Below are 27,584 nucleotides of genomic sequence, written 5' to 3' on the forward strand. Positions count from 1 at the left end.
CCAGAACCACCAGCTTTTCCTCCTGGTTTCGAGTCAGCTGCAAATGTTGCCGCCAGCGCTCCAACCACAGGCGTTACTGTTCCTGATAACTACTTGGCCTTGAAAGGCGTCGGTCCTCAGGTCGAAAGTTTCAAGATGGCGCGCCCAAATGGTCCAACTGCGAATACCTGGCAGAATGGCAAGTACACACCTGATCGATGTGTAGGGATTCACTAACCTTTCCACTATACCAGACCCTTCGATTTTTCCTCCTGGCTTCGAGAAAGCAGCAAATGTGGCGGCTAGCAGCACTCCAAGCACAGAGGTTCCCGATAACTACTTGGCCGTGAAAGGTGTCGGTTCTCAGTTCGAAAGCTCCAAAATGGCGCATCCAAATGGTCCAACCACAAACACCTGGCAGAATGGCAAGTGCACACCTAATTGATGCACGGGGCATACCCTAACCTTCCACTGTGACAGATCCATCGATTTTTCCGCCTGGTTTCGAGAAAGCAGCAAATGTGGCGGCCCCAAAGCCGGCGGACAGCACCCCAATCCGCGTCAACCATCACCAGGTGGAAGGGCTCGAAGGCAAACTGCCTGACCTCGATAACTTGGCCCGCGATTTTGCTAGGAGTGCGGCAGTCGACATTCCAGGCCTTGGCGCTGGCAAATCAGGTGTGCAAGCTTTTGAAAACAAGTCTCTGCCATCGCAACCTGAGTCCGTCATTCCTGTTTCACAAATGCCAGGGTACAAGTTCGTTGTCCAAGTGCACAAACACTTCGCAGCACTTAGAGCCGGTAGCACCATGTCCAAGGACACTTCCGATCATCATTCCTCAGCCTGCCGCGGTCCAAAAAACACTGCGGTTTCCGAGGCAGTCGAATCAGCGATTGGATCGGGTGAGGTCGTTTCGACTCGTGTTGCTGCTCCCGAAGGCGTTTCAGCTCCTTCTGTCATTAACGCTGCTGATCTTCCTGTGGGTTCTCCCTTCCCTTGAAAGATGTTCTTCTCAATGATCGTCAATGTCAACATACTTTGTCAACACCAGCATATGCTAATGGATGTACGCAGGCAAACATGCCGGGCGCCGCCGATGCCGGTTCTGCTGGTGCTGCCGATGCCGATGCCGATGCTGGTTCTGCTGGTGCTGTCGCGAATGATTGCGAGGACAAGGCCGAGACAGTGCGTGCTGGAAAGCGCAAGGCGGATGATGCAAACAACAACATCGACACTGGGTCCGGTGATAGCAACAAGGAGTCTCCAGCTCCACGCAAGAAAGGCAAGAATAATACCAAGGGTACATATGGTCCACGAGTCGACACAAGCCAGCCTGCCACCACCAGCGTAATTGGCCCATTCATCCGCAAAAACGGTATTCGTACCCAGGACCAAGCTTCCTTGCAGCAAAACAACGAAGACCCAAATGCTCCGAAGTGGTCTCGCTTGCGGCCATCTCTGCTCGACTGCACCGACCCCTACATGTGTCCCGGGCCCAGCCTGAATTGCTTCCACGCTTTCCAGAATACGTCAAGCTACTGGCTCCATGTCGAGAATAAGCACGGAGTTCCGCGAGGGAAGATCAACAAGCCCGAATTCGCGCACATCCGTGCCATCTTCGAGCCTCATCCGGAATCTTGGTGGATTGCTAGGGGCCAGGACACTACATACCAGGGAACAGAAGGCAAGCAGATCAACGCCCGTCGCCGCATGAAAGCAGGAATGCGCAGCAACGACCCAAACTATGTGGAAGAGGTGTATGTCCGGACTCCTGCTGTACGTCACGCTGCGACTGCGGCCAGAAAGACCGCCGAGAAGAAGGCCGAAAAGAACGCTGAGAAGAACGCTGAGAAGAATACTGAGAAGAACACTGAGGAGGCCACTGAGGAGGCCACTGAGGAGGCCACTGAGAAGACCGCTGAAAAGACCACTGAGAAGTAGTGTGCGGATCTCTTCGATTTCTTGAGTACACTGCTCAGAGATATGTCCGGCTGCGAATGCAATCAAGAAGACGACTGAGAAAGAGTGTGCCGATATGTTGGATTTCTTGAGTGCGCTGCTCAGAGATACGTCGTGTGTGCCGCGTGTGCAAACTTCTCTCTGTGAAGGGAAGGAGAAGAAGTGGCTGTATGGAAGGTTCACGACTCGGAGCCGAAGTTGCAGAGAGCTTGGCGCCAAGCCACCACTAGTCATGAACAGATAGCACACACAGAAGAGACAGCCAATGAGCATCAAGCATGATTCATGCATATCAACTTGTCTCCTCCCCTGCCTTGGGCTCTCAACTGTAGCCTAGGTGAGCAACGGGCGAACGGGCGGCCCGGGTTTGGAAATTTCAATTGTTTTACGAACAATGCACAGAGAGCGCTGAGGTCGCCTAGCTGTGATGCTCAGCTGCAGCGCCCTCTTCCTGCTTTTCATTGCTTACTAACTCATTCTGATCCTGCAGGAAGATACAGGACCCCCGGACAGGCCACTGGTATCTGAATTGTGTTTCCTTCCCCACACCCTGTCGCTCATGAATGCCTCATTGTCCTCATTTCACTCCTCAATCCTCTTACCCTGCTCGTCAAACCTCACCACCTTACCCGTCAGCAAACTCTCCTGCAAGGCGCGGCCGATTTTCATGACCTGGAACCCGGTGTCAAGCGGCACGGGCACGTCCTTGTTGTCGAGCACGGAGGCGACAAACTCGTGGGCCTCGGTGGCGAAGGCGTCCTCAAACCGCTGCCAGTACTCGGGCTGGACCTCGTGGCGCATCCCCGTGCGGTCGGCGACGATGACGTTGTTGGCCTTGGGGATGACGTTGACCATGACCTTGCCGCGGGTGCCGCTGACCTCGGTGCAGACGTCGTGGCCGTGGGCCTGGGTGCGCGAGCAGTGGAAGTAGGCGATCTTGCCGCCGTGGAACTCGACCACGCCGACCCCGTTGTCCACGTCGTGGCTCTCGGCCAGCTCCGGGTGGTGCTTCAGCGTGCCCACGGCGAAACACGATTTGGGCGCCGGGTTGTCCATGAACCACAGCGCCAGGTCGATGTCGTGGATCGTGCAGTCGACGAAGATGCCGCCGTTACGCTTCGCGTACGCCACGAAGAACCCCGTCTCGTCCAGCAGGTCGCACGTGTTGCTGCGCACCAGGTACGCCTCGCCGATGGCCTGGGATTTGACCTTTTGGTATGCGTCGCGGTACGACGCGTCGAAGCGCCGCGAGAACCCGGCCATCACTTTCAGGTCCGGACGGGATTTGGCCGCGGCGATCGCGGCAGACACCTGTACTGGGCCAAGGGACGAGTCAGTGGAGACTTTGGAGGGAGCCGACTGGAGAGCTGGGAACGTACTTCGTTTAGATCCGTGCTCAGCGGCTTCTCGCACAAAACGTGCAGTCCCTTCTCCACGGCCTTGATCGTCTGGCTGGCGTGCACGTCGGTGCTGGTCGAGATCCAAACCGCTTGCAGGCCCTCGTGGCTCAACATGTCCCCGTAGCTGTCGTAGACCTTGACTCCGAAGTCGATGTAGTCCTTGTTACTGCGGGCCCATTCTGTCTCGTGAGGAGCCGCGCTGCAGACTGCGACCACCCGTGCGCGGGGGACGCGGTTGATGAGAGTTGCAACGTGGCGTTTGCCCTGTTGGAATAGAGCATGATTAGCATTGTCTGTGGGGCGCTAGAATGTCTTCACAAATCCAACAAGCAGCGACGACCGCCAGGAGTGAAATCAAAACGTAAGACGAAATAAGAAACTCGTTAGGTGAGAACATGGTGCTTTTTTCGAGGTTCGCACTCGAGGAGAAAGGGTTCGACAAGCAGAAACTCACCATCCGCCCAAGGCCCGCCACGGCGATGTTGAGCATCTTTCCATTGGATTCCACGTATGACCCCATCGCTGCCGGTAAGAGCTGTGTTCTCTCGAACCGGGGTTTGTTGTGTCAAGAGTTCTGCGTGAGAGGTATAGCTTTTTGCAAATTCTGCAGGTGATCGGTTTCCGTTCTTCGAGTGCTAGTTCGTGGAGTGCGTGGTGCTAATCCGTTAGAAAATGGCACAATGGGCCCCTTATTTCGTCCTTCAGTTCGATGGGCTGGGGGCTGCTCTGGGGAACTGGACAGCTTTAAATACGTACTCAGATACTCGGACGGATTAAATGTAGCTTGACTCGTCACATCTGCTGACTATCGATGAGCACGATTGATATGGTGTGGTTGCACAGAGCTATTGAGAGGACCCATTTTGTTTGCGGGACTGGGGGATCAGTCTTCTGCATGGCCGAGGATGGATTGGATGTCCAGAATAACGTGTTGGTTGTGCTCCTACTGGCCGGCCATCTCTACCTGGCGATGCTTCGCTTGACGCAGGGTCCATGCAGAGGTCGGCAGCAACAAACCATTGAAACCAAAGCTGAACGTGTCGGCGGCTTGTAAGGAGTCGGTTGGGCTTCCGCTTTGTTCAGCATAGCCGACCGACCGTTCTGGAGGAACCCTGCCGATCGGGACTTGGGTTCAGCATTTGGCATTGGTCTTGGAATATGGATTTCGTCTCACTCGGGCGTGGTGTTTCCGGAGAACCATGGATTTTTTTGTTTTGGAGGGCGGGCTTGGAGGGGAACGAAAAGAGGAAATGTTCTCCGAGTGGACGGGGCCCTGGTTGATGACATACACTGGGGAACATGAAGTGAACGACGTCTTTATACCGAAATCGTGGGAAGAGAGTGTGCGTGTGTCTGGTGGTTCTACTATGGTTCTATGGAGCAAGAATTTTGTAGACGTAGGCTTGAAGAATCAATAATGATGCTATCTACCCATGTCGTCAAGTAAAAGTCCCAAGAATACTCTCTAACCAGAGCACACCAAACCTTTTCCGGATTGATATCGAGAATGTTCGCTCGCCCGCTATGCTACCAGCCCATGAGGGAAAAGTGGGAAGTCTATGTCAACGGCAGAATCCTTTCTCGCAAGTCGCAGCTCCTAGGATTTGTCCGGGAAGCCGAAGTCGACGCCGAACGCGGGATAGACAAAGCGAGTGACGCCGTGCTGGGAGATTTCGGCCAGCGAGGCAAGGTCGTCCTCGGAAAGTGAGACGAGTTTCTTGTTCTCGTCAATGCGAGAAGGTGTGACCGACTTGGCAAGCACAGAACTGCCTCTAGCGATGTGGTAACTCAGGAGAATGCAGCCTGGTGTGACGCCTTTCTCCTCGGCCAGCTTGACCACGTGCGGGTCTTTCATCAGGGGGCTCCCCGTGCTTCCTAGAGGGCTGTAAGCGGTAATGAGGATGCCTTTCTCCTTGCAGTAATCAACAATCTCTTGCTGGGGCAGCAGCGGGTGGTTCTCGATCTGGTTCGTGGCCGGAACCACCTCGACGTGGGGCAGCAGCTCCTCGAGATATCGCTTCGAGTAGTTGGCCACACCAATGGCCTTTGTCTTTCCGGTCTTGAGCAACTTCTCCATGTCCTTGTACGTGTCGACGTGGGACCTGTCTCGGAGTAGGTCCCTTGACCCGTCGGGCAGTTTGGGGAATTTCTCGTCGTTGCCGTTGGGGTTCATGGCAATCGGCCAGTGTATGAGGTAGAGGTCCACATAGTCGAGGCCCAGCAGCTTCAAGCTAATGTCCAGATTTTGCTCCACCCTCGTATGATATGTGCACCACAGCTTGGTCGTGATGAACAGCTGGCTTCTGGGGATGCCCGCGGCGGCGAGCCCCTCCTTGATCCCCTCGCCCACTTCTTTCTCGTTTCCGTAAACATAGGCACAGTCGATGTGGCGATAGCCCGACTTGATCGCGTACGCGACGGCCGCGCGGACTTGACCTTCAGGGCTCTGCCATGTGCCTACAAGCGTTTGTTAGCCCACGGTCCTGCGCGGGGATACTGGTGAGCAAAGGGGACGAAACATACCCAGACCCAAGGCGGGAATGGTGGCGCCAGTGTTGAGCTTGAGTGGTACGTCAACCATCGTATCAGGTGAGATGTTTGGGGGGGATGCTATTGTTGTCTTCGAGCGACTTGCATATGCGAATTTATTGCAAGAGATAGTAAAGCCCTGAGTTGTCGCGGAGTAAAAATATGTGGCCGGCGAAATATTTCCGATCTGGGACGAGGCATTACCCCGCGATCTCGGGCTAATGCCGGCCGAGCCTGAGCCCGAGCTAGCGGCCAGGTGCAATGTCCAAATGGAGCATCCTTTCTCCGTCGCACGTGAGTCTCTCTACATATACTGCCTGTGTCGCATCAAATTACCTATCTGATGTTCATGGTAGTTCTGGGCCGGGTGCCAGCATGCCATTCAACGTTTATGCGAGTCATGCGTGCGGAGTGCTGGACATCAACTGCTGGGTAGCATTTGAAATGATGCGGGATGGATCCCGGTGGATAGTGGGTTGTTGAATGGCCCATGGTGGATACTGTTGTCTTCCCCTTTTTCTCCACTGATGGGATCCCTCAGCCTCGCGCCCTTTCCTTCTGAGACTCAACAAGGAAACTCCGCCCGGACCCACCTGCCTCATTCTGAGCTTCCAGAATTCCTTCTCGAACTTCTCCTCGTCTTCGTTTTCCTGAACGCTGTGTTTCGAGAGAAAGAAGAGTATGTTTCACTGTGGGAGCCATGTGAACCCGGTGTGGTGATCAATCGGGTCAGCTGCGTTTTCGAAATGACCCCGGTTCCCGCGTATGCATACGAGTGTCATGGTCGGTGACACAGCATGAGCACTACTGTCGACCCTCCATCCCCGGGGTTGTCTATAGCCCCCAGCCACCTGCACGCCGCTCTCTGCTGTGTAACTATGCTTACCGACATATTTCACTCTGCGATATATCATTTTTCTTGACTTCCTTCTTTCTCTCACCGACTTTACTGAGTTCTCCCTTTCCCCTGCCTCATCAGGTGTGGCAAACCAGGAACGAAACATCCGTGTTGAAGGGCCGGGTCACGACGGCGAAGAGACACTGACACTTCATCGTGAACCATGAACCAACTTGACCAGGATATCACCCACCCGAAATTTTAACTACGCAAATATCGCCATCACTCCTACGATCCAAAGGAATCGAATGCGTCGGCCCGCTGTCGATGATCGGGCTAGCGTTTCCCCTAGGCTCCATCGGCGTCTGGCCAGCTCGACTCCAGCGTCCAGATCCGGTAACTTTCACCTCCTGGGCTTATCACGACCAGCATGTATGTCATGCCTTTCTTGTGGGGTCAGGGTCCGCATAATCTTTGTCTCAATTTATCAATTGTTTGCGGCATCACTGGACGACTACTCAGGTGATTCCTTGAAAATTCATTCAATGTTGCCCATCACTAACTGGTATTGTGATCCAACAGAATACCTATGGCGTATATTAACCTCTAGCGTGGCATCCGATCCCTGCTCATCTCTCTACAGCCATTCTGTTTGCGCCCGCTGTTTGTCTAAGTGCCAAACAAACCATAATCAGAGGCCTCAGCTTTGGACTATATAAGTCGGAAGTCAGCACCAGGGCCAGGACGCTTGTTCTCTTCTCAACCTGCTTATACAATATCCGTTTCAGCAAAGGACGAGCTCTGATACTGTTTCTATACGACGGAAACTTCTGCTATATTTCGAAATGCCTGCCGTTCTTCTTGACCGGGCTTCCCACCCTCCTTCCTTCCGCAACGACCGAGACGGTCTCGCCTTTGAAGCCCTTTGCGACGAGATTGAGCAGGCTGACATTGTGGCCGATCAAGCCGTCAAAAAGCAACAGCAGCAAGCAGAAGAGGACGAGGGCTCCAAATTTGACGCCGACAAAGACAAGACACAGTTCCGCCAATATGAAACTGCTTGTGACCGGGTCAAGAACTTTTACCTGGAGCAGCACACCAAGCAGACAGTAGCATACAACCTCAAGGCTCGACACAACTTCCACTCCAAGACCCGCGCCGAGATGTCCATTTGGGAGGCCATGGAGCGCCTCAACACCCTCATCGATGAATCTGATCCCGACACCGAACTTGGACAGATCGAACATCTCCTCCAATCTGCCGAAGCCATGCGCCGTGATGGGCGACCTCGCTGGATGCAACTCACGGGTCTAATCCACGACCTGGGCAAGCTCTTGTTCTTCTTCGATGCTCAGGGGCAATGGGACGTTGTTGGTGACACCTTCCCTGTTGGCTGTGCATTTGACGACCGCATCATTTACGGTACCAAGTCCTTCAGCGCCAACCCAGATTTCGACAATCCGATCTACAGCACCAAAGAAGGCATTTACTCACCCGGCTGCGGGCTTGACAACGTCATGCTCTCTTGGGGTCACGACGAGTATCTATACCATGTCGTCAAAGATCAATCAACTCTCCCCGATGAGGCGTTGGCAATGATCCGGTATCACAGCTTCTACCCATGGCATCAAAAAGGCGCTTACAGAGAGTTCATGAATGAGAAGGACCATGAGATGCTCAAGGCTGTCAAGAGATTCAACCCCTACGATCTTTACAGCAAGAGTGATGAGCGACCCAGTGTTGAGAAATTGAAGGTATGTCGTATCCGTTTCTCTTGTTGGTTCAAGCTCTGACGCGTCGTCTAGCCGTACTATCTGGAGTTGATCGACGAATTCTTCCCAAAGAAGGTCATTAAGTGGTAGAACTCGATACCATTCCATTTTCCGCGACTTGAGCCACGATGCGGAAATTCTTTTCCTGCTTCTGCGAAGTGCGGCATATGGCAAAATCTCCCCGAAGAGGTTCTGTTTTGATTTTTGGGGCTTTGTATGGAATTTATAAATAGACCACCACTTGAGCGTTGCTGGAGGTTGAGACTGCTGCCACAATCTACATATACGGGCCGGGTCATTCGAAGATCGTTGAGGATCGACCGAGCGATCGCCACATGGACATAGAGACATCACATTGCCAGAGCTGAGTTACAGCCTCTCAACCGGAATTTTTGGCCGGAGAATACTGCCCTCACCACTGACTCTGCGTCGCCCAGCTCTCTATTGTCCGATTTTGAGCCTCGCCCGCCTTTCTGAACTGCTGGCCCGAAGCTCCTCCACCGAGCACTCTGACCACAAGAAGACGCATTAATAAGCCTACACTGACTATCTGCAAAACAGAGGAGGGGCTGATCAGACACAAGGAATTATTGCTGGGGTAAAGCTGAGTCTGTGCTAGCGGAAAGGACCTTGCATGCAGGTGGGAAGACCCTGCATGTGGGACGCCTTCCGAACCTTGTCTAAAAGGAACAACTATTGCAGGGTATTTAAAGACATGGCCTCATCCACTCCTCTGTTCGCCGATGAAGTTGGAGAAGGCGACTCACGGAACTTTCTTCCACTTTTCTTTCAATAAACGTGATTGAGCGCCCGGCGCAGACCACGATCGGCACGACCGACCGTCGACGCTACACCAGCGAGCGGTAAGCTGTCGTTACACAACATATGTAGGGCCCATGCACCAGTCGTGCACTAGACTTCGCGACGTCGCACCGCACACTCCGCCGCTTGATTACGCACATTCGCCAACAGTCTTTTGGCTCTTCGCAACGCACCCTTTGAGGTTCCACAACACTCGACGTGCTTCGGGCGCTGTGTCCCGGATCTGCCCCCGTGCGCAATGTTGCACTGCAGCTGAAGGCTCTGCCCATGGCAGAGGTGCATGGACCGGTCGAGACGGCCCTTGCGCGACCGCCCCCCGCTCTGCACTGCTCTTCAACAGGGAGGCATCGAACCATTTCCGGTGCGTTCAATGCTCAAGACAGCGCCCTAGTTGTCATACTCGGATTTTTCTTTTCCCGACGGCCTCGCCTCCCCATGGAGTTGGAGTTACTGATCGAGATCCTCCTTTTCAGGCATTCGAATTCCGAGATGGGCTTCGGGCTTCCCTGGAAAGGCAATTTTTCTCCGGCTGGTCGTTTCGGAGATTTTCATCCATCCTCACGGTCTTGCTCTGGTGCTAGGACGTGAGGGTTTGCAACGTCGTCGTTGGCTCGTGGGTAGATTTACCTTCATGACGAAGTCCGTCAAATGGTGTTGAAGAGGAGGACGACACTGCCGAGTACGTTCTCAGCGTCCTTGATCGGCAATGGATATAGGTAAGCTGTGACTCTTTTCAGCCCGATCTATTCGCTATCGAACGAAATAAAGCGAACGAAGTGTCGAGAATTAACATCGTCCTGAATCATGGTACTGAGCTACCGAGGAACAAGAAGTGAGCTTTAAATCCTCTCATGATGGACTCTAATGAGAGCCATTCGTCAATTAAGAAGGTTGTTGGATTGTGAAGAGGTGCAGGAGTATAGGCTATATATAAATTATTCTGATTATCAGGCTGCTATGTCTCAATAAAGTTGCGGGTCAAGTGTAGCGAGTGCTAGTCAGTCGCTTCCCAGACCGCAGCAAGCAAACGTGCTCCCCGAGTTGGACCTTGCATTGCAATTTCAATGCCTGAGCCAAATCTTCTAGGTTCTCCGCGATAGTATCGTCTGGTGGCTTGTCCCTATTTATATGAGCGAAGGTCCTGGAGAGCAGTTTGAGGTTAAGTCTAGAGCACAGTAGATGCAAAGCAAAAGTGGTGACAGAATGTCGTCCAGTGATTTCTTTTTTCTGAGGCAATACTAGTCTTCTGATATTTTTGTCGTCCACACTAGAGTCAACTCCGTATGCTGGAGGACGAATTGCTCGAGACCAGCGGCGGGATAGCTCCGGCAGAAAAGGGCACAACAGGAAGCCTTCCATTGAGGAAGTCATTGACGAGTGCGGTGTAGTATCGAGCATACTGGAAGATATGTCCGTGGCCACTGCTGGGAAACATGGCGAAATTCGCTCGAGGCAGTTGTCGAGAGAGGACGAAGGAGTTGTGGGTCGGCACGATCAAGTCGTTATCCCCCGCGGTGACGAGCGTATCCTTTTGGATGGTCTGTAGAAGAGAGTAAGGGACCAGGTCGGCATCCCAGTTGAGGTACGGCTGGGTCAGCGTCATGACATCGGTGCCACTGGTAAAGGATGCTATTTGTGGTTCCCCGTTCTTTCCCGCCATGGAAGCTCGAGCCGCCAGGCTGCGGTTGAGCCACGCAAGGCCCATGTCGCCCGTCGTCCATGGAGGAAAGAAGGCATCAGCGATAGACAGAGGATTAGGGACGGGCTGGAAGACGGTAGACTGCACTTCGTTCATGGGCCGTTGTAGGTCAGGACCGAGGCTGGGACCGGTGCCGGAGAGTACAAGCTTTCGCACAACGTCTGGAGCGTCCAGACAGAGTTGTTGGGCGACATAGCCGCCCATGGAGAATCCGAGCACGTCGACTTGGGTCGCGTTCAGACTCGGAAGCATGCCTTGAAGAAACACGAGTAGGTTCAGGGCGAAAGCCTTGATGGTCGATCCGATTGGGCCAGAACTGTGACCGACGCCGCTATAGTCGTATGTTATGACCTGGCGACCGAGTGCGGTGAAGTTGTCGATGACGTACGGATCCCAGGTGTCAATGGTTCCTCGAATGTGGTTAAGGAGCAGTAAAGGAGGAGACGAGTTGGAACTGTTTCCTATGATTCGGTAGGCATATTGAACTCCTTCCGCGGTGAGGAACAGAGTCTTCGCGGTCTCCTGTGTGGCCATTCTGGTCAATTTTCCAAACGAATGTATGAGGTTCGAAGATGCAATTCACAAACTCACGGGATCTTCATTGCGACAAAGGCACGTTTAAGTACCCTCGTACCTACCGTGAGAGCTTTCAGTCTGCGAAGACATTGTTGCAAAATGAAATTATCTAGATTTGTGCTTACCAACCGACAAGTGATTTTTCATCATCGAGGCCTGCGAATGTTATTTCCAAGCTTCTCTTTTCAGACTGTCGCTGGCGGGCTTCACGGGCCGGGCATCCTACGGAAACTTAGCACAAGTCGTCGTGAAAGGCCCGTCGAAGAATGGCGTGGATACCTGCCGGGGAAGCTGCACATGGCGTAACAATGGTTTGGAGCACACGTCAATAGTTACCTAGGTACTAGTCCCCGATTCACATTGCGTAAGGAATGAATGAAGATCCAGCGCGCATCAGGCAACAGGAAAGAGCAGGGACTTCTCCAAGTACGAACGAAATAGTAACAATGATACCTAGGTATGCAGAGGCCAAACTGAGCCGCCTGGCAGTGACCAATCACCCAACCATTTCAGGAGTTGGTATCGGAACGAAACGAGGCAGAGCCGCACAGGTGTCGGTCCCCGTGCCAAAGTCTCAGGGTTGGTAGCAACAGCTTCGACTATCCTGGCAGCATACCTATCAACACATCCTGACGGGCAATCTTGGTAGGAAGACTGGCCACGTTCACGACGCCGCCTGTGGTGGCAATGCAACCACTCCCGGAGACGAATTCGATGCGGGTCCCCTCATGTCGCGGGCGGGTAGGCAGACAGCAGGCGCCAAATCTTCAAGGAAATGGTGGCCTTTGATGAAGGTGGTGTTTCACCTGAATGACTTTATGAGCAATGTTTCCATTTTGGCGGTCCGTACGACGGTGGTACATGAGAGGTCTCCCTCTCGGGGACCACAAAGGTTTGAACTCTGCCGTAGGCTTTGTGGCAACCAAATCCACGGTTTACTAAACGGACCATGGAGGCACCGATGTCGAGGACTCCATGAGAAATCGTAAAGCGCTCGAATTGCCCTTATAATGCAGAGCTCGGGCAGATCCTGGAGGTTGAACGAGCTCAGCTTCTCAAAAGTGGAAACAAGGCCAGACGCGCTACCTCTTGAGGCAATTGAAGCGCCATCTATTCCTGTTTGGGCATTGAGGTCGCGGTAATTAGAAGTTCCGCGTTTTCCCTCTGAGGATTGACATGCTTCTTTGGCTCACTCGGTATGTGATATAAACATTGGTCCCACTGTCGCGCTAGACCCAGATCTCTTTCGTCTCCCGAGGTACGCGTATTTTCCACGGTCTGGTTACCCTAGCTCTATCGGAAAGATGAGGCGGGATGTGTGCCCTGATCCTGCAAGGCAGGTTAGGCGATCATAGCACCGCGGAATCTATTGCCAGCGTGGCTTTTCCACCTCTAGTTGTTCTCGGTACCTCGTAGATAATCAGGGAAATCAACAAAGTTGGTCCCACATCTACATTTAGGTATCGCAAACATCTCAGTCCTTGAGATTCCTGCCCCCCTAGCCATCAGACCCGATCATCCTGGAAAGGAAGGGCGGACAGACTAATCATCGTATGCAAGGTCCTCTCTTCTCACGATCGTCCCGCGCATGTGCAAAAACCCGTTCAAGTCCAATGCTTGGAGCTGCAGGATTACCAGGAGGTAAGGGCAAGCCAATAGGAGACTCAACTATCCATCAGGGATAGAAAGAGACAATCAGAGTATGTTCGCGATACATCGAGGAAACAATTTACAGCTTTTGCTTCCATATAAACAGGTCTTCAGAGGCAATATTTTCGAGCTCACATCAGGAGGAACTATCGCTCTACCTGCTTTTCCACGCCCGTCAAGTATCGCACTGTCCCCGACAACGACGCAGAACACTTGATTCAGAATCCCCACAATTTGCCGAAAGATGCAAGCCAGCGCCCTGGTCACCTTTCCTGCCACACCGGGTGGCACGTTCGACTTGCCTTCTTGGACGCACTCAGCCAATCCAATGAGTCGTGAACATGACCTTTCTAGGCCTCCTCGAACCGGTCAATCGCAGTAGGTCCGGAAGTCACCGACCTCAGTGATCAGTAAACAGGAAACCCCTGAAGCGGGTCAGAGACGACCGTTTCATCCTATGGCAGGAAGCCCCAATCGGTGTCTAACATTAAGAACTGCCGAACAGCATCTGGGCGATAGTATGGGCTCCAAAGAGAGTCTATGTAAACGCCATGGATGATTAGTTGTCTCAGGGCGTGAAATCAGAATGGGAAAGCACACGTTGAAGTACTCACCATGCCCACCGCACCGAATTTGTCAGGATATGATTGCATTTTGAATCAACAGGAGTTCGCTGATGGTAGGTGAAGCATTGCCAAACGGCAGATAAAAGGCAGATCAGTCCTTGTCTGTGGCTATTGTCCTCGAGCTTGAAGTCCCTGTATTCCATCCCGCACATAGCAGACAATCGCCACTGAGAGTACATCCTCCGAGCTCTCCATTCATCAATCTCTAAATTCTTTTCAAAATGTCTAAAGGTTTCGTTCTGCTCACCGGGGCTACCGGCCACGTGGGCTATGCGAACCTCATCGAGGCGTTGAAGAAAGGCTACAAAGTGCGCGCCGCGGTGCGATCGGAATCGAAAGCTGCCCAAGTCAAGAGCGCCAAATCGACACAGCCATATCTGGACCAACTGACATTCACCACTGTCCCTGATATTGAGAAAGAGGGTGCCTTTGATGAGGCCGTCAAGGGCGTCGACTATATTATTCACACCGCATCTCCCCTGCCCGTTCCTTCGGACGATGACGAGAAGAATATAATCCGACCTGCTATCAACGGTACTTTGAGTATCCTTCGCTCAGCGCTCAAGGAACCTTCTATCAAGAAGGTAGTCATTACCTCATCCGTCGCTGCTGTCGTTCCTTCTGAGCCGGGCAAGGCTCCTGCTGTCGACTACATCGAGGCCGATCCTAAGGGACCATACCCGGACACTTTTGCCGCATACGCTGCCAGCAAGAAACTCACGCTGTATCGAACCTACGACTTTATCCGCGACAGCAAGCCCAAATTCAGCATCATCAACGTCATGCCAACCTTTGTGATTGGCCGAAACGAACTCGCCACTACTCCCCAGGCCATTGTCGCTGGCTCAAACGCACTCGCCTTGGGCCCAATTCTTGGGAACAAGAGCGACTCTCCAATGCCGTCATTTGTGTGCCATATCGATGATGTCGCATTCGTCCACGTCGCCGCCCTAGACCCCAAGGTTACCGGGAACCAGAACTTTGGCGTGAATTATACGTCCAGCACACCCATCAACTGGGACGACGGCATTGAGATTGTTAAGAAGCACTTCCCTAAGGAGGTCGAAGCGGGCGTGTTTCCTCTTGGAGGCACGGCTCCTTCTGTCCAGGTCCCTTTCGATGCGAGCAAGACCGAGGAAACCCTTGGGTTGAAATTCAAGGACTTTGAGGAGCAAATCGTCAACCTCGCATCGTGGTATGCACAAGCTGTCGCCAACGAAAAGTAAATGGCATAATTTACAATCTCCGAGAGGGATACAGATGGCTTGGCCTGAATGAGAGTATCGACCGCTTTCTATTAGCACGAATCCACGCAGACACATGGCCGATACCTTGTTTCAACTTTGCAATGTCGAATAGTCCACTCCCAGGTGCGGAGCATTCGAAAGATCCCGACTTTCGTATAGAGTGAGGGAATCTAGACCGTTCCATAGTTACATATTCAATCCTCTCTCTAGGCACTGCCGCTCCCTTTGGAGTGAAAATGAGTGAAATATTTGAGGGCAATCCGTTAACCTGATCGGACTCGAAATCTAGAACTTCCTCTTCCGTAGGGACCAAGTGAACTTGTTGAACTGCTGAGATATAACGAGAGAACAAAGGTCCCCACCTCTCTATCGAATGTACGAGTACAAAAGCACTAGAAAACGCACCTGCAACTACCTGCCGGTGACGCGTTGTAGCTGCCAGTATACATAAGGCTACGGTCCTGGACGTAGATACACGGCTGAGAATCCTGGACTTTGCTTCGTTACGAAGAATCCCGACGATCTAAAAGCTTAGGTAGCCATATGCCACTCCTTGCAGCCTTGAAAGCTACCTCAGCATATGAGTTTGTAGCTCGGATGCTGCAAGAAAGGTTGCTCGGGGCTCTGTGACCGGTTTCCATTGGACCTATCAATGCTATACGCGGAGGAAAGCGGAGGAATCAACCTGATATGGGCATGACGGCGCCGTCGCTTTGTAAGACTACTGTGAACTGTGCCTCTTAGTGATCTGAGCCGATTACGGTCTTCGTCTGTTCCTCCAAGAGAGCCAGTTTCCCCAGATCAGTGGAGTCTCCCCACATGCTACTATCTGTTTACTGAACGACGGGCATCACAACTCCATGCCGGGTCTGCCACTTATGCTTTGCTGTCTCTGGGAGCACTAGTAGAAGAGTGAGTTCTTTGGGTCGGGTTGATGGCGATAAATACCCCAACCCTGGTCTGTACTCATTCCCGATCGCCTTCCATCCTTCTCCATTTCAGCTCGTTCTGGGGTGCCTCAGGCAGAGCCAAAGTGTTGCTGCTCTATGAACTCACCATCCAGTCTTTTTATCAACCATCATGGGCGTTACAACTGTCGTCGATCCTGTCGCCATGGCACGGGTCACCTATCACTCGAAGACTGACTTTGCGACCGCCGAGGCGCGTGTTCGGGCTTCACTTCAGAAGGACCCCAGATGGTTCAAGTTCCAGGACAACCCCAGTGAAAAGGCCACGAGTGCCGAAGAGTTCGAACGCTTCATCCGCCCTGGAATCGGCCCCCACGGATTCATGTACTTTACCGAAATCAACCACGGGCTCTGGATGCGCTGGTTCGACGTCCCCACAGCAAATGTCACCGACCCCAACACGGGCAAGCTTCGCCACCTCCGCGCAATCCGATTCATCATCGGGAACCCTCTCCTCGCACCCATCGTCCTTAAGCATGACCTCGACTGTGGTCTCTCCGTGCCAGCGGAGTTGTTCCTGGTCGAAAATCCAGATGGCACAGTGCACTTGATCAGATTCAAGATTGACTGTCTGATCGCAGGACATTTGAATGCGAATGCTCCTTTGCAGGAGAACGCCAGGTTCATTGACGAGAAGATCGATCAGCTTTGCAGGCATGTTGTGGGCGATGATGAGGTCCCTCGGGCTCAATCATAAATATCCCCGGTTGAGCCCAACTGGAAAATATAACTGGGCTTACCAAAGATGTCCTCTTCTGTGCCAAGTTATGACACGTCTAAGGCACTCAATGAGAATACTTCCCCGTAAATTCCTGCTATCCCTTATATTTGTCCTCATCATTCAGCTTTCTTCACTGCGATACAATTCTTCTTCTGAGAAAGTCCGCGTCTGGTCATGTGCCCATAAGGGCAAAAACATTCGTCCACAGTGGAATGCTAGGGGTTAGCATGGCCTGGACATTCATATGCACCTTTCGGCCTCGCAGAGATTGAGGACTCTGGTCGCGTGGCAGGGTTGCCCATACTCATTTATGATTTCGAACAAATGACCACACTCATCTGCGGCTTCATCGTCCGATCGTCCTGAACGTTTAGAATCTTCCTCATTTGACTGCAATACTGTCGTGAACGGGCAGATCAGGTTTCTGTCAAGACTGCAGGAGCAGACCTCAGACTGTAAAAGAGTACCCAGGTAACAAAGAATCAGACAGATCATCAAGCAGCATTTATAGAGGTCCGTACGTAGGCGTTAGGCGGACTTCACATTGGCATTGAAAGGTGGTGTTCAGCCCGCTTGGGATGTTTGCCCGGTTTGTCGTGTTTGCTGCCCTTGGGTTGCGACTGCGCGAACACCGCCGCGAGATCACAACAAGTGTCCTGAACTGGGGAGGACAACAAACAACCCGCAGTTTTTCCCGTCTTCCAAACCTCACCAGAGGCCATATTAAGCAGAAAGAGATCGGAAATGGTCAAATCGACGCAAATAGCAAGGCTGGATGGTTCGTGGTCTTTCCTCCCTTTCTATTCAGGTGTGGGAGAAAAGTGGCTGACCGTGCGCCTTCTTTACAGGCCTCATGCTTGCGGCCTCGGTCGACGACGAACAGGTAAGCGTGACCCCCTGCTTCTGGTATATACAAAGGCACAACTTGCTTACAATAGGAGTACAGGTCGAGACAGAGCTCGCCGAAGTCAAGTCGCAGGCAAAGATGATATTCCGACGGTTGAACCGCAATTCGGAACAACAAGCAAGCATAGAATCAGGGCAATATACGCTCCAGTAAGCCTGCAAACCTACAACCTGGGTGTCTGTTTGCTCACGCCGACTCAGCTACATCATCAAGGACTCCGTGTGCTTCCTATGCATTTGCGACCGATCCTACCCGCGGAAACTCGCATTCACCTACCTCTCCGACCTGGCGCAAGAGTTTACAACCATCTACCCTTCTCAGCAATACCTGTCTCAGACACTGCGGCCTTACGCATTCGTCGAGTTCGACACGTTCATCCAGAGAACCAAAAAGACATATCAGGACAGCCGGGCCAGCGCGAACCTGGACAAGCTGAACGACGAGCTAAAGGACGTGACGAAGGTCATGACCAAAAACATCGAGGATCTGTTATATCGGGGCGACAGTCTGGAGAGGATGGGGGAGATGTCTGGCCGACTGAGAGAGGACAGCAAGAAATACAGGAAAGCCGCCGTGAGGATCAATTGGGAGTTGATGCTGAAACAGGTACGTTGGAAGGATTCCCATTGAAGAATTTCGATTCTGATATTCGCAACCAGTACGGTCCCTTTGCTGGCCTCGGCTTGATCATCCTCATTTTCATCATCTGGAGATTCTGGTGATGGGGCCCTCCTTACCAAATCAGGCTGATTTGTATGGGTAAAGGAACACATGGTATTCTTTTTGGGGACCTTTCTGCGGTGGCGGATGACTGCTGCCAGTTCGAATTTTGAACCCACCAGTTTCAAAGGTAGCCGGCACTTCTGCTCAGATCTCATCCTCTTCTTCGTCAAAGTCATCCTCAACACCCATGTCATACAAGATCCGCCCACCCTCGCCCGCTCCGCCGCCGGCTTTCTGAGCATCGAAGTACGGCAGCACAACCCCTTCTCGCTCGAGGCGTTGGCGCTCTGTCAGTCCCAACTCGAACGTCATGCCCGAGAGCTCCTCCACGCTCTCTCCCTCATCCGACTTGCGGAACAATGGGTGGTCATCCAGTAGAGTGACGATCTCCCGAAACGGCTGGCCGTCGCTCTTCTTCATCGTGCCTCCGGACGTAGGCAAGAAGAACCACTCTCTGACTCCCCGGCCACTCCTCCTACGGTGCTCCAATTCTAACACAACCCCGCGTTCGCCCTGATTCAATTTCGTCAGAGACTTCGGCTTCAGACCGATTACCACGCCCTCGGTCTCTTCCGAGAGGCCAAAGGACGGCGCAGCGAGGGATTTTGAACGGGCAGACTTTTCGGCGAGGAGGATTGGGAGCGAATGTACCGTTATCACTGTGGTGGCGAGGTATGACAACAGTGAGAGGGGAGAAGGCGAGTATGAATTTGAAAGCACCGCAGATGGTATGGTCGAGGGAGGCGGAGACGGTAAGGGGACGTCAGTGTGGTAAACAGCGACTAATGAGATTTGTGGGCCCTCGACCTGCTCCGCACCTTTTGTCTGGAGCGCCGGTGGCTGGAGCAGGGAGGAGAGGAATGCCGTCAGGTTGAGATTCGCTGTCGGCTGTATGGAGAGAGATGCCAGTGTCGTCAGGGAATCAATCATGATCAAGAATCCTGCGTTTGGATCAGCATAATCGACGCAATAGAGCGATCTCCAGGAAAGCCAAAAAACCCAAGATAGAACAAGGACGAAGGAAGACGTACTCTTTCCTCCACTCCGCCGAAGAATATCACCCACCTCCCTTGCGATCTTCTCTCCCGTCCCCATCCCTGCCCGTCTACCTAGTCCTAGTCCCTGCCCTTGCCCTTGGCCTTCGTCCTGACAATACCGGTAACAAGGCACAAAGTAATCCGCGCCGACGGGCTTTGTGAGGGTCTCGAACCCCAGAAAAACCACCACCACGCCGGCTCCCCTCGACAACAGTCGCGCCCGCCGGAGATACTCGCGCGTCAGCGGCCGCGCGGGCTGCTCCAGCGAGTCGAGAACCAGCGTGAACGGCGAGGTTTGCGCGTGCTGCTGCTGGGACAGCGACAGGAGCTTGGAGATTAGGAGGAGGTTGTGGGTGCGGCGGTGGGGGAGGGGCGGATGGGACATTTGTTTAAAAAGTGAGGAGGTAAGTGATGGATAGGTAAGAAAGAAGAGGAAGGGGAAAAGAAAAAGTTGGATAAGCGGTATATCAGCGGGCGGGGGAATTTCAGTATGAACTTGAAGGACGGGATTGTGAATTAATCCCGTGGAGGGAAAAGAGAGAGAGAGAGGGTTGTGATCCTCGAGGGGGGTTTGCAGCCTGGTCGAGAAATCACCTTGGGGGGAGGACGAGCCCGAGTCGATTCTTCCGCGAGCCTTGTGATGTTTCCTCGCTTCTGGCTCGAACGGTTCCCTTTCTTTCTTTCCTTTTTAAAATGAGTGCGTTCCAATATGCAGACTCTTCGAATCAGGCTTCACTTCCGCAGTTCCCCCTCGGTACTTGCTGCGAAGTCAAAACAGCGCTCGGTACAAAAGGTAGAAAAGGTGAACTGCAGGTGAGTTGCCCCCAAATTTTTCTGTATGGAACACCCCATTTTCGCTTATCTAATAGTTCTTGGCGCAAAAATCCATACATGCGCAAAAAACAAGGGGCTGTTCAGCCTTGTCGGCCCCGACCACTACCCCTTGATGAACGGGATTTGTTCATGTATGTCGATCGGTAATAGTACGAATCCGTGTACGAATTTGTTGGCATGATCCCTCGAGCTATAAGGCTCTACCGTAGCTCTACGGGAGACCATGGTAAGAGCCTTGAACGGATAGCTTCTGAACTCGAGGCTCGATCCGGGCCTGCTGCTTCGCCGACAATATATTGCTTAGGGACAATCGAACAGGGAGATATTTTTAGGGCGCTCGGGGCAATAGAGGGGTCTGATTCGCATGATGAATGCTATCCCATCTCACTTCAAACACTTGACGGAGTGACTGCGTTTGGGTGTAAATGAGTAAAAGTCGGTCCAGTCTCATGCGCTCGGGTTGTCGACTTTGTCCAGTCCTAGCCGACTTTCTGATACTGGCCTGGGAAAAACTCCTCGTTCCGTACAAGGGTATCATTAACAGCGACGACATGCCTACGATAGACCTCTACCGAGGTTTCAGGAACACTTCCCAAAGCTGCACTTAGCAGCCCGTAGAGTGAAAGATGCTGCTGAGTCGTGCCTGGGCTGATGGAGGTGTTGCCATGACTAAAGTACACGGCACTGCCATTCTGGCTCGTCGTCAAGCGGCTGCCATGGAATCTTTGGCGAGAACCAAGTCTCCCAGCGTCTTCTGGATGTGGCAGGTCGAAGGACTCCAAGCCGGTTGGGAACACTGAACGGCCACCAATCTCAATCACTTGAGCCCTCCTGAGTGCCGCGGAGATAGAGAGGGTGCCAGCGCTCTTGTCCTGCACGACGGTGCTGTTGACGAACAGTGGATAGTCGAAGGTACGAGAATAACCTTCTGATGATATGGCCCTGCCCGATGTGTTCTGCGCGATGACCTGGACATCTCCGAAGCTTGAGATATCACCCTCGTTTGAATATGCCAGATACTGCTGCCAGGCCGCAACTTTGGTACCGTGGGACGTCCGGACTTCTGACGAGATATAGAGTTGACGATCCACATTGACGGTATAGGACAGGCTACAGTTTGTTCCATTCGAAGTGGTGCTGACCGTGGATGACATGGAAATGGAGCAAACGGACACATCTGCCATATGATGGCCTCCGGTTGTTATGCCCCCTCCTGAGTCCAGCCAGACAAACATTTTGCCCGTGAGAACCTGGAGGAATATCAGCGGAGTATGTGCGGTCGCAGGGCCATGCTTACCCAGTAGCTGCCAACAGCCTCAGATAGAAGGCCGCCACCATTGCCGTCGTCATCAATTCCAACAATCCGAAGTTCAAACGAATGGCTTTCACCGTCGCAGAGCAACGGAAGCCAGGGTGTTATATCAATTTCATCTTCACGTATGTCGAATGCATCAATTCCCACGACCGGCCTCCAAAAGCCGCGGACGATGCCGCCGGTGAAGATGATGGGGAACGGCCACACAACCCCAGCCAAGTTGCCGTCAATCAATAGTTGTATCTCCCGGAAGGAGGAGTGGCCCAAGAGTGAATCGCTCCCGAAGGTGTCCACGTTTGAAGAAGGCACATTGGAGTACCAAAATTCTGCACGGAGATTGTCAGCAGAAGCCCCTTCTTCCAAAAGTCAACCCACCTTCATCCATCTGACCGGTCGCAGAGACGGTGACAACGGCCCGCTCCATGTTTCGTGGCAGTACCAGCGCGTTTGATGCTCTACCTAGGCCATAATTCCGAAAATTGGATTTGTTGCTCGCGCTCCTTCCAGCTGATATAGGAATGATCAGATCCGCCCGCTTCTCCAAGTCAGCAGTGGTGAAGAAGGTCGCCTGCAAGGTTACATTGAATGGGGAGGTATAAATTTCGTTCACCAGATTGCCCAGGTCAAAGACCAGAGTTTGGGGTTGAGCGAACAGTGACAAAAGATGGGACACATCCTTGACATACGTCCAGCTAGGGGCAGTCAGAACGGGGCAATCGTAGAGAGAAATGTATAGCTTACATGATACCATTGGGAGTCGGTTCCGCCGTGCTTGTTCGCCAGATCTCAATATCACCAAAGTACGCTACTGCCAACCGATCAAACTGCTTGCCAGCGGCGGTGACGGTGAGGTTGAGCGTGATTCGGTTGAAGGAGCATTCAGGAGGTGTGTAAGGCCCAACGTACGGCTTGCCATAGCTGTTTGCGAAGGAATGGGTCATGAGAGTCTGGGTGACGACGCATCCTGCCATACGAGAAACAAATGGTTTACCTGGTCCCCCATCGTCCTGAAGGAGTGCCCCTTGCACAACAGTGTCTGGTGTGATGACGGGCGGGTGAACTTGAAACACCCTCAGGACTGAAGACACGACGGCAATAATTGACTGCGCAGATATCCTCATCTTGGAGGATGCAATGGGCGAATAGTCATTGCCCTACATCTACCTCCAAGAAGGAGAAGGTGGTCAACATACGGACCACCAAATAGATCTATCTAATGCATCTGGCCACATCTGCTAAGACAGTGCAAAAGACAAAACTCCGCGAGAATGAAGTACGTTGAATGGTCTAATGCTCCGCCGAAATCTTCCTGCATTTCATCGACCCAACTTTCTGACCACCGCACCTTTTGCTCAATCCTCAGACAAATGTGATCCTCTCGAAGCTGCGCCAAATGGCGCCGGTACCTGCGCTTGAGCATGTCTCCAACCCGCTGGTTACCCCAGCACAGCTGCTCAAGCTCAAAAGCGCGGAGGACGATGACGGCCCGGCCACATGGTTTGCCCATTTCCAGTTGACCTCCGCGGCTGGCATCCTCCTCCGCCTCTCTCAGGAAGTCATAGCCCATGCCATAGTTCTGCTCCAGCGGTTCTTGGTATCTTCAGCCCCTGACGACCGTCGAAAGTTCAGTTCCAGAAACTACTCTGCCGCTGCCATCTACCTTGCTGCGAAAATATCCGCAACGCCGGTCTCACCTCGATCGGCCATCAACGTCTACGCCTACCTTACCTCCGAAGCCTCTCCGCTGAGATTTATCAATCCGGCTGGTGCCCCCACAGATGTGAAACCCAAGAGCTATTTCGTGTCCGAAGGGACGTATGAAAGAGAAAGACAGCGGTTGTTCGTGTGTGAAAGTATGATATTGGTTGGCCTGGCGTTCGACACACGGGTCGCGTTACCTTACAGTCTGGCCTTTACATACATGCAGGCCCTGGGCGTGGCCACCACCGAGCTGTCTCAGAGGGTTTTGGAGCATTTGAACGCAGGCCTTCTCTCACCTCAACTTCTCCACCTTACTCACCAACCCAATGCCCTGGCGGTGGGGGCCATCTACCTGGCGGCACGAGAGACTGGAGTCAAACTGGTAGAACAGAGTTGGTGGGAAGTATTCGACGTTGACAGGGAGGATCTCGGTTTCCTGGTCTTGTCTTATGGAAGTATGGCAAATTTCGCCCAAGCTGAGATGGACAAGTGGAAGGACGGATCTCTGGCATTGGACTGAGCTCACAATAGCGACTCCGCCCTGGAATCAGCAAGCGCTCTCATGCTCCGGTCACTAGTAACGACACCCTCGAGAGGCGCTCAGCAACACAAGGCCTTCCAGTGATATGCCCACGTGAGTTCTTTAATATGGGCCGGTTACTCTCAACACCAATGACCCTTCGTCCCAATTTCCCCGATAACATAATCCTAACTCTTCATCCGCCTAAATATCTGTCCGGGATCGTAGCGCTGGTCGGAAACTGTCGAGATCACAAGCCTTACTTGTTATCGAAAATGCCTTCGACGACGTCCTGAAACACCGTCGCGACGTCCTGCAGTCTCTCCTCCTGCGTTCGCTTCGTCACGCACCTGCTCCACCAAATCGGGCCTGCTCGACGGAACTTGTGCAGCTCACTCCTGAGGGATTGCTGCAAGTCCCATGTGCAGCACCGTCGAATCTGGCGCTCGTATGCAGCGTGAAGTTCCTCGAGGCTCCTGAATTTCCTCTCGAGAAGCCCGTCGACGACCTTCGAACCCGCCTCGATTATCATGGCGGCTTCCCGCCGCTCGTGTTTGCGGAAGCATCGCATGTGGCGCTGGACGAGCCGCTCTCCGTATTTGCGGATGATGGCCTGGATGTGATGGTCAGGTAGACCCTGAACCTTGGGTGACTGTTTGTTTCTCTTGCCTGGTGCTTGTTTGTTGATTGTCCAATTCCTCCCGTCATTGATCTCCGGAGTCGAAGCCTGCTCCGGCACAACTTCACTTCCGGAACTGCGTTCTCTCTTGTGATGAGAGCTTGCAGGAACCTGGCCGAAACTATCTTGTTGCCCGCTGAGGGAGATTGTCGATGGGGGAGTTTGAGAGCTCGAGGGATATTTCGGCAAGGTTGCGCTAGACGGGACCGTGGATTCTGGCCGGGTGGACACACTGGGCTGTGTCGACGCGATGCTTGAGTGCGGTAGGCCTGGCGAAGGACTCGGCTTGGTTACACGATCACGACTGGCCGCCGCTTCCTCGTGGTACTGTCTTGAAAACCAACCAGAGATATCGACCAGATCGGATGGAGGAAAGACTCGTGCGATATGTTGATTGCCGGCGGTTGGGGCATCGGTCGCCTCTTCTCGTCCTGGATTCGAGAAGTTTTCACCGCCTGCCGTGACTCTCTCAACTCCTGTGGCGCCGTCAACCGACTCCGGTCTCGATTGAAGCTGACTTTCGCGTGGAACGGCATCGACGTGACCGTTCAGTCTGGCGTGGCGCAGACGGAGTTCCAGCCTTTTGCGATCTAGATCCAACTGGCGTTGCTCGAGCTCTAGCTGCTCCAGCTCGGCGTCAATGAGCGCCTTATCGTCCATCGCTCTGAATACCTGTCTGGTACCTAGATACGTGAGGCTGACTAGCTCATCGCGCACTGTGGTGAAAGTGGAGTGAGGTGAAATGGAGGACAAGTTGTGGCCATGAATGCGCACTGTTGCGCCCAGAGGCCTCGAGTGTTATGTGAGATGAAAGTGACAGTCGGAGGAACAAGATTCCCTCAAGTGGGAATTGATAGGGAATACCTGGGTAGGGAATCTAAGCGCCAAGGACTCGAGCTCAATCCTTCCGCTACATACCTACCTACCTAGGTAGGAAGTACTGCTAAGTACACTGTGTAGGCTCTGGTAAAGCCTATCCGTTTCTCTCGTACCTAGGTAGCTTACCACAAATGAGAATATCATGTTTGAGCGATTCCTCGTCATCATCTCTTGTCGGAAGACAGTCCAAGTAACATAAACGCTACCAGAGAAGGTTGGCCTCTCAGTAATATCACTCTTCATCGCTCTTCCTGACCGTATCATGCAATGGGCACAAGTTTCACGCTTCCATCTGTTCAGTTACACAGCGCCATCAATATCTCCACCGCGGACTTCCAAGTGGACTGAGCCTCATTTTCCAAAGACATCTCAGCCAAAATTCAAAGCCTCCCTTTATTCTCCTTGACTCGATGACTCGGGTCGACTGGATCGGCTTTCCCTTGCGTAGTCGTGGGCGCACACCCTCGCATATTCTCAACAGTCACCCTCACTCGTTATCATTCAATCGGTAGTCATCATGCAATCCTCGATTTTGAACCTGTTCTCCACGATATCTCGGAAGACTTTGAAGAGAAAAGAAGTCCTCTCTTGCTGCTTGCTCAGCGCTTGACATTTCGGCCACCACCAGCGTTGAACTTCACGAAATTTCTTTAACTCCTCACTTAAAATTTGGCGAAGCTTTTTATTTTTCGCATTTGTCTTTATACACTCTTCAAATTCGTCGTGAAGGAGGGAGAGCGTATGATGTGCCTTTCCGTTTGTATTCCTGCGCATCTTTGACACCACTGTTGGTTTTTGAGAATAATCTGGTAGGTCAGATTCGACAGCCGCCATGTGCTTAAGGAGGAGTTGGGTATAATGCTGAACCAAATCGTACTTCTGAGACTCGGTCATAGGGGCGGAGTCGTCGACAGGCTGCTTTTCGTCCTTTTGAGACATTCGTCTCCGTTTCGCCCTGATGCCTGGCCCGCCCGTCGAATCACTTACTTCGGCCTCAGTGCCAGATTCCGACCGAACGAATAGGTCGTCGGCTCGCCGTCTTTGCTTTCGTGTGTGCGTTACTTTCATTGAATGAGCAGGCGGTCGACCGGTGAACGCTGCTAACAGATCTTCGTGGCTTTCCGGAGACCTCCTCTGAGAGGCAGATTCTGGGTCGTAAACTGAAGACTGGCCCCTCTTCATCTCCTGTTCTAACCGAGCTTCTTCAGGACTCGACCCCTGATGCAAACCGAACTGTGTGCCTAGACAAAGATTAGCCATTCAGGAATGGGCAGCGGGAGTATTGAATTATTTTTATGCTTACGAGGAGGTGTTCCCTTTTCACTCCCACTTTTGTCCAGCTCTTTTTGCAGCTCCTGGGTGGCGGTAGTCTCGACCGAACCAACAGTAGGATCCTCTGGGGCGGAGAAGGCTACGGTCGCGTCGGTTTGGAGTTCGGCAGAAGATCGATCCTGCGTGCTCGTGGGAGTTTTATCAGTACCGACGGGCTCAGCCTCAGATTTGACCACGACAACATCTTCTGTCGAGCTGGCGCTATCCTCAGTCAAGTCGACTGTTCTCTTGAGCTGCTCCAAGCGTCGTTTGACCTCCAGCTCCCGACGTTCAAGCTGTAGTTGACGTTTGTCAAACTCGATCTCTGCGAGCTCATATTTCAATAGTGTTTCATCGTCCATGATGATCTGGCGCCTCAGCGACTGAGTCGTGTTTTTGAGACTTTGTAGGTCAGGGTGGAGCTAAACGGAATTTGAGGAGGCCTTGAAGTCGAGCGATGCAGCGCGGTTACTTGTTTGGGTGGCAAGCAGTAAGAGGTGCAAACGGAGTGAAAGGTGAACATCACAAAAAGCAGGCCTTGTGATGATTTGGAGAAGTTGGGACCGGGTTGAGATCAAACAAACCAGGTGTTGAGGAGTCTGCCGGTTCTCAAAGTGCATTGTTATGACAATAATCAAGGACTGGCAGAATACAAAACTCCTGGGCGGTTGCCAGACCCTCAACTCACCTCACTTTCACTGGCGCTTTCTGGGTCATTTGATGCCCCGAAGTTGCGATACCACATGGTGTTTGGGAAGAAAGTAGATACCTGATGAGGAGTAGCCACTGCCATCTTCATGGTTCTGTATCACCGGCAGTGGCTAGGAGGCTGAAGTCATAGAATAATATAGACTACAAGGCTGAAAGGGACCTTCCTTTATCCGCCGCCTT

General features: G+C 52.7%; 13 protein-coding genes across 13 annotated transcripts; 6 read left to right on the plus strand and 7 right to left on the minus strand.

Annotated features, from left to right (window-relative positions):
* Window positions 1-401: 401 nt before the first annotated feature.
* On the plus strand, window positions 402-1,921 carry Z520_07400 (uncharacterized protein; the record flags this gene model as incomplete). The annotated part of the gene is made up of 3 exons (XM_016777898.1): window positions 402-408; window positions 460-959; window positions 1,055-1,921. 3 exons carry the CDS (start codon window positions 402-404, stop codon window positions 1,919-1,921), a joined length of 1,374 nt encoding a protein of 457 aa, XP_016630804.1.
* Window positions 1,922-2,521: 600 nt separating this feature from the next.
* Z520_07401 (uncharacterized protein) lies at window positions 2,522-3,859 on the minus strand (the record flags this gene model as incomplete). Its single annotated transcript, XM_016777899.1, has 3 exons — window positions 2,522-3,250; window positions 3,319-3,603; window positions 3,794-3,859. The coding sequence occupies 3 exons, from the start codon at window positions 3,857-3,859 to the stop codon at window positions 2,522-2,524; spliced, it is 1,080 nt and encodes a 359-aa protein (XP_016630805.1).
* Window positions 3,860-4,936: 1,077 nt separating this feature from the next.
* Window positions 4,937-5,920, minus strand: Z520_07402 (uncharacterized protein; the record flags this gene model as incomplete). Its single annotated transcript, XM_016777900.1, has 2 exons — window positions 4,937-5,796; window positions 5,863-5,920. The coding sequence occupies 2 exons, from the start codon at window positions 5,918-5,920 to the stop codon at window positions 4,937-4,939; spliced, it is 918 nt and encodes a 305-aa protein (XP_016630806.1).
* Window positions 5,921-7,551: 1,631 nt separating this feature from the next.
* On the plus strand, window positions 7,552-8,568 carry Z520_07403 (uncharacterized protein; the record flags this gene model as incomplete). Its single annotated transcript, XM_016777901.1, has 2 exons — window positions 7,552-8,460; window positions 8,512-8,568. The coding sequence occupies 2 exons, from the start codon at window positions 7,552-7,554 to the stop codon at window positions 8,566-8,568; spliced, it is 966 nt and encodes a 321-aa protein (XP_016630807.1).
* Window positions 8,569-10,573: 2,005 nt separating this feature from the next.
* Z520_07404 (uncharacterized protein) lies at window positions 10,574-11,533 on the minus strand (the record flags this gene model as incomplete). The annotated part of the gene is made up of 1 exon (XM_016777902.1): window positions 10,574-11,533. The coding sequence occupies one exon, from the start codon at window positions 11,531-11,533 to the stop codon at window positions 10,574-10,576; it is 960 nt and encodes a 319-aa protein (XP_016630808.1).
* Window positions 11,534-14,072: 2,539 nt separating this feature from the next.
* Z520_07405 (uncharacterized protein) lies at window positions 14,073-15,077 on the plus strand (the record flags this gene model as incomplete). Its single annotated transcript, XM_016777903.1, has 1 exon — window positions 14,073-15,077. The coding sequence occupies one exon, from the start codon at window positions 14,073-14,075 to the stop codon at window positions 15,075-15,077; it is 1,005 nt and encodes a 334-aa protein (XP_016630809.1).
* A 1,101-nt stretch (window positions 15,078-16,178) lies between these two features.
* Window positions 16,179-16,763, plus strand: Z520_07406 (uncharacterized protein; the record flags this gene model as incomplete). The annotated part of the gene is made up of 1 exon (XM_016777904.1): window positions 16,179-16,763. The coding sequence occupies one exon, from the start codon at window positions 16,179-16,181 to the stop codon at window positions 16,761-16,763; it is 585 nt and encodes a 194-aa protein (XP_016630810.1).
* Window positions 16,764-17,531: 768 nt separating this feature from the next.
* Z520_07407 (uncharacterized protein) lies at window positions 17,532-18,416 on the plus strand (the record flags this gene model as incomplete). The annotated part of the gene is made up of 5 exons (XM_016777905.1): window positions 17,532-17,565; window positions 17,636-17,670; window positions 17,734-17,843; window positions 17,895-18,300; window positions 18,354-18,416. The coding sequence occupies 5 exons, from the start codon at window positions 17,532-17,534 to the stop codon at window positions 18,414-18,416; spliced, it is 648 nt and encodes a 215-aa protein (XP_016630811.1).
* A 145-nt stretch (window positions 18,417-18,561) lies between these two features.
* On the minus strand, window positions 18,562-19,839 carry Z520_07408 (uncharacterized protein; the record flags this gene model as incomplete). Its single annotated transcript, XM_016777906.1, has 2 exons — window positions 18,562-19,358; window positions 19,449-19,839. 2 exons carry the CDS (start codon window positions 19,837-19,839, stop codon window positions 18,562-18,564), a joined length of 1,188 nt encoding a protein of 395 aa, XP_016630812.1.
* A 928-nt stretch (window positions 19,840-20,767) lies between these two features.
* Z520_07409 (uncharacterized protein) lies at window positions 20,768-22,724 on the minus strand (the record flags this gene model as incomplete). The annotated part of the gene is made up of 4 exons (XM_016777907.1): window positions 20,768-21,538; window positions 21,586-21,929; window positions 21,979-22,295; window positions 22,345-22,724. The coding sequence occupies 4 exons, from the start codon at window positions 22,722-22,724 to the stop codon at window positions 20,768-20,770; spliced, it is 1,812 nt and encodes a 603-aa protein (XP_016630813.1).
* Window positions 22,725-22,996: 272 nt separating this feature from the next.
* Window positions 22,997-23,824, plus strand: Z520_07410 (uncharacterized protein; the record flags this gene model as incomplete). Its single annotated transcript, XM_016777908.1, has 1 exon — window positions 22,997-23,824. The coding sequence occupies one exon, from the start codon at window positions 22,997-22,999 to the stop codon at window positions 23,822-23,824; it is 828 nt and encodes a 275-aa protein (XP_016630814.1).
* Window positions 23,825-24,083: 259 nt separating this feature from the next.
* Window positions 24,084-25,163, minus strand: Z520_07411 (uncharacterized protein; the record flags this gene model as incomplete). The annotated part of the gene is made up of 1 exon (XM_016777909.1): window positions 24,084-25,163. The coding sequence occupies one exon, from the start codon at window positions 25,161-25,163 to the stop codon at window positions 24,084-24,086; it is 1,080 nt and encodes a 359-aa protein (XP_016630815.1).
* Window positions 25,164-25,883: 720 nt separating this feature from the next.
* Z520_07412 (uncharacterized protein) lies at window positions 25,884-27,055 on the minus strand (the record flags this gene model as incomplete). The annotated part of the gene is made up of 2 exons (XM_016777910.1): window positions 25,884-26,623; window positions 26,686-27,055. 2 exons carry the CDS (start codon window positions 27,053-27,055, stop codon window positions 25,884-25,886), a joined length of 1,110 nt encoding a protein of 369 aa, XP_016630816.1.
* Window positions 27,056-27,584: the final 529 nt, after the last annotated feature.

The sequence above is a fragment of the Fonsecaea multimorphosa genome, assembly GCF_000836435.1.
Source record: "Fonsecaea multimorphosa CBS 102226 unplaced genomic scaffold supercont1.15, whole genome shotgun sequence".
Taxonomy (NCBI): domain Eukaryota; kingdom Fungi; phylum Ascomycota; class Eurotiomycetes; order Chaetothyriales; family Herpotrichiellaceae; genus Fonsecaea; species Fonsecaea multimorphosa.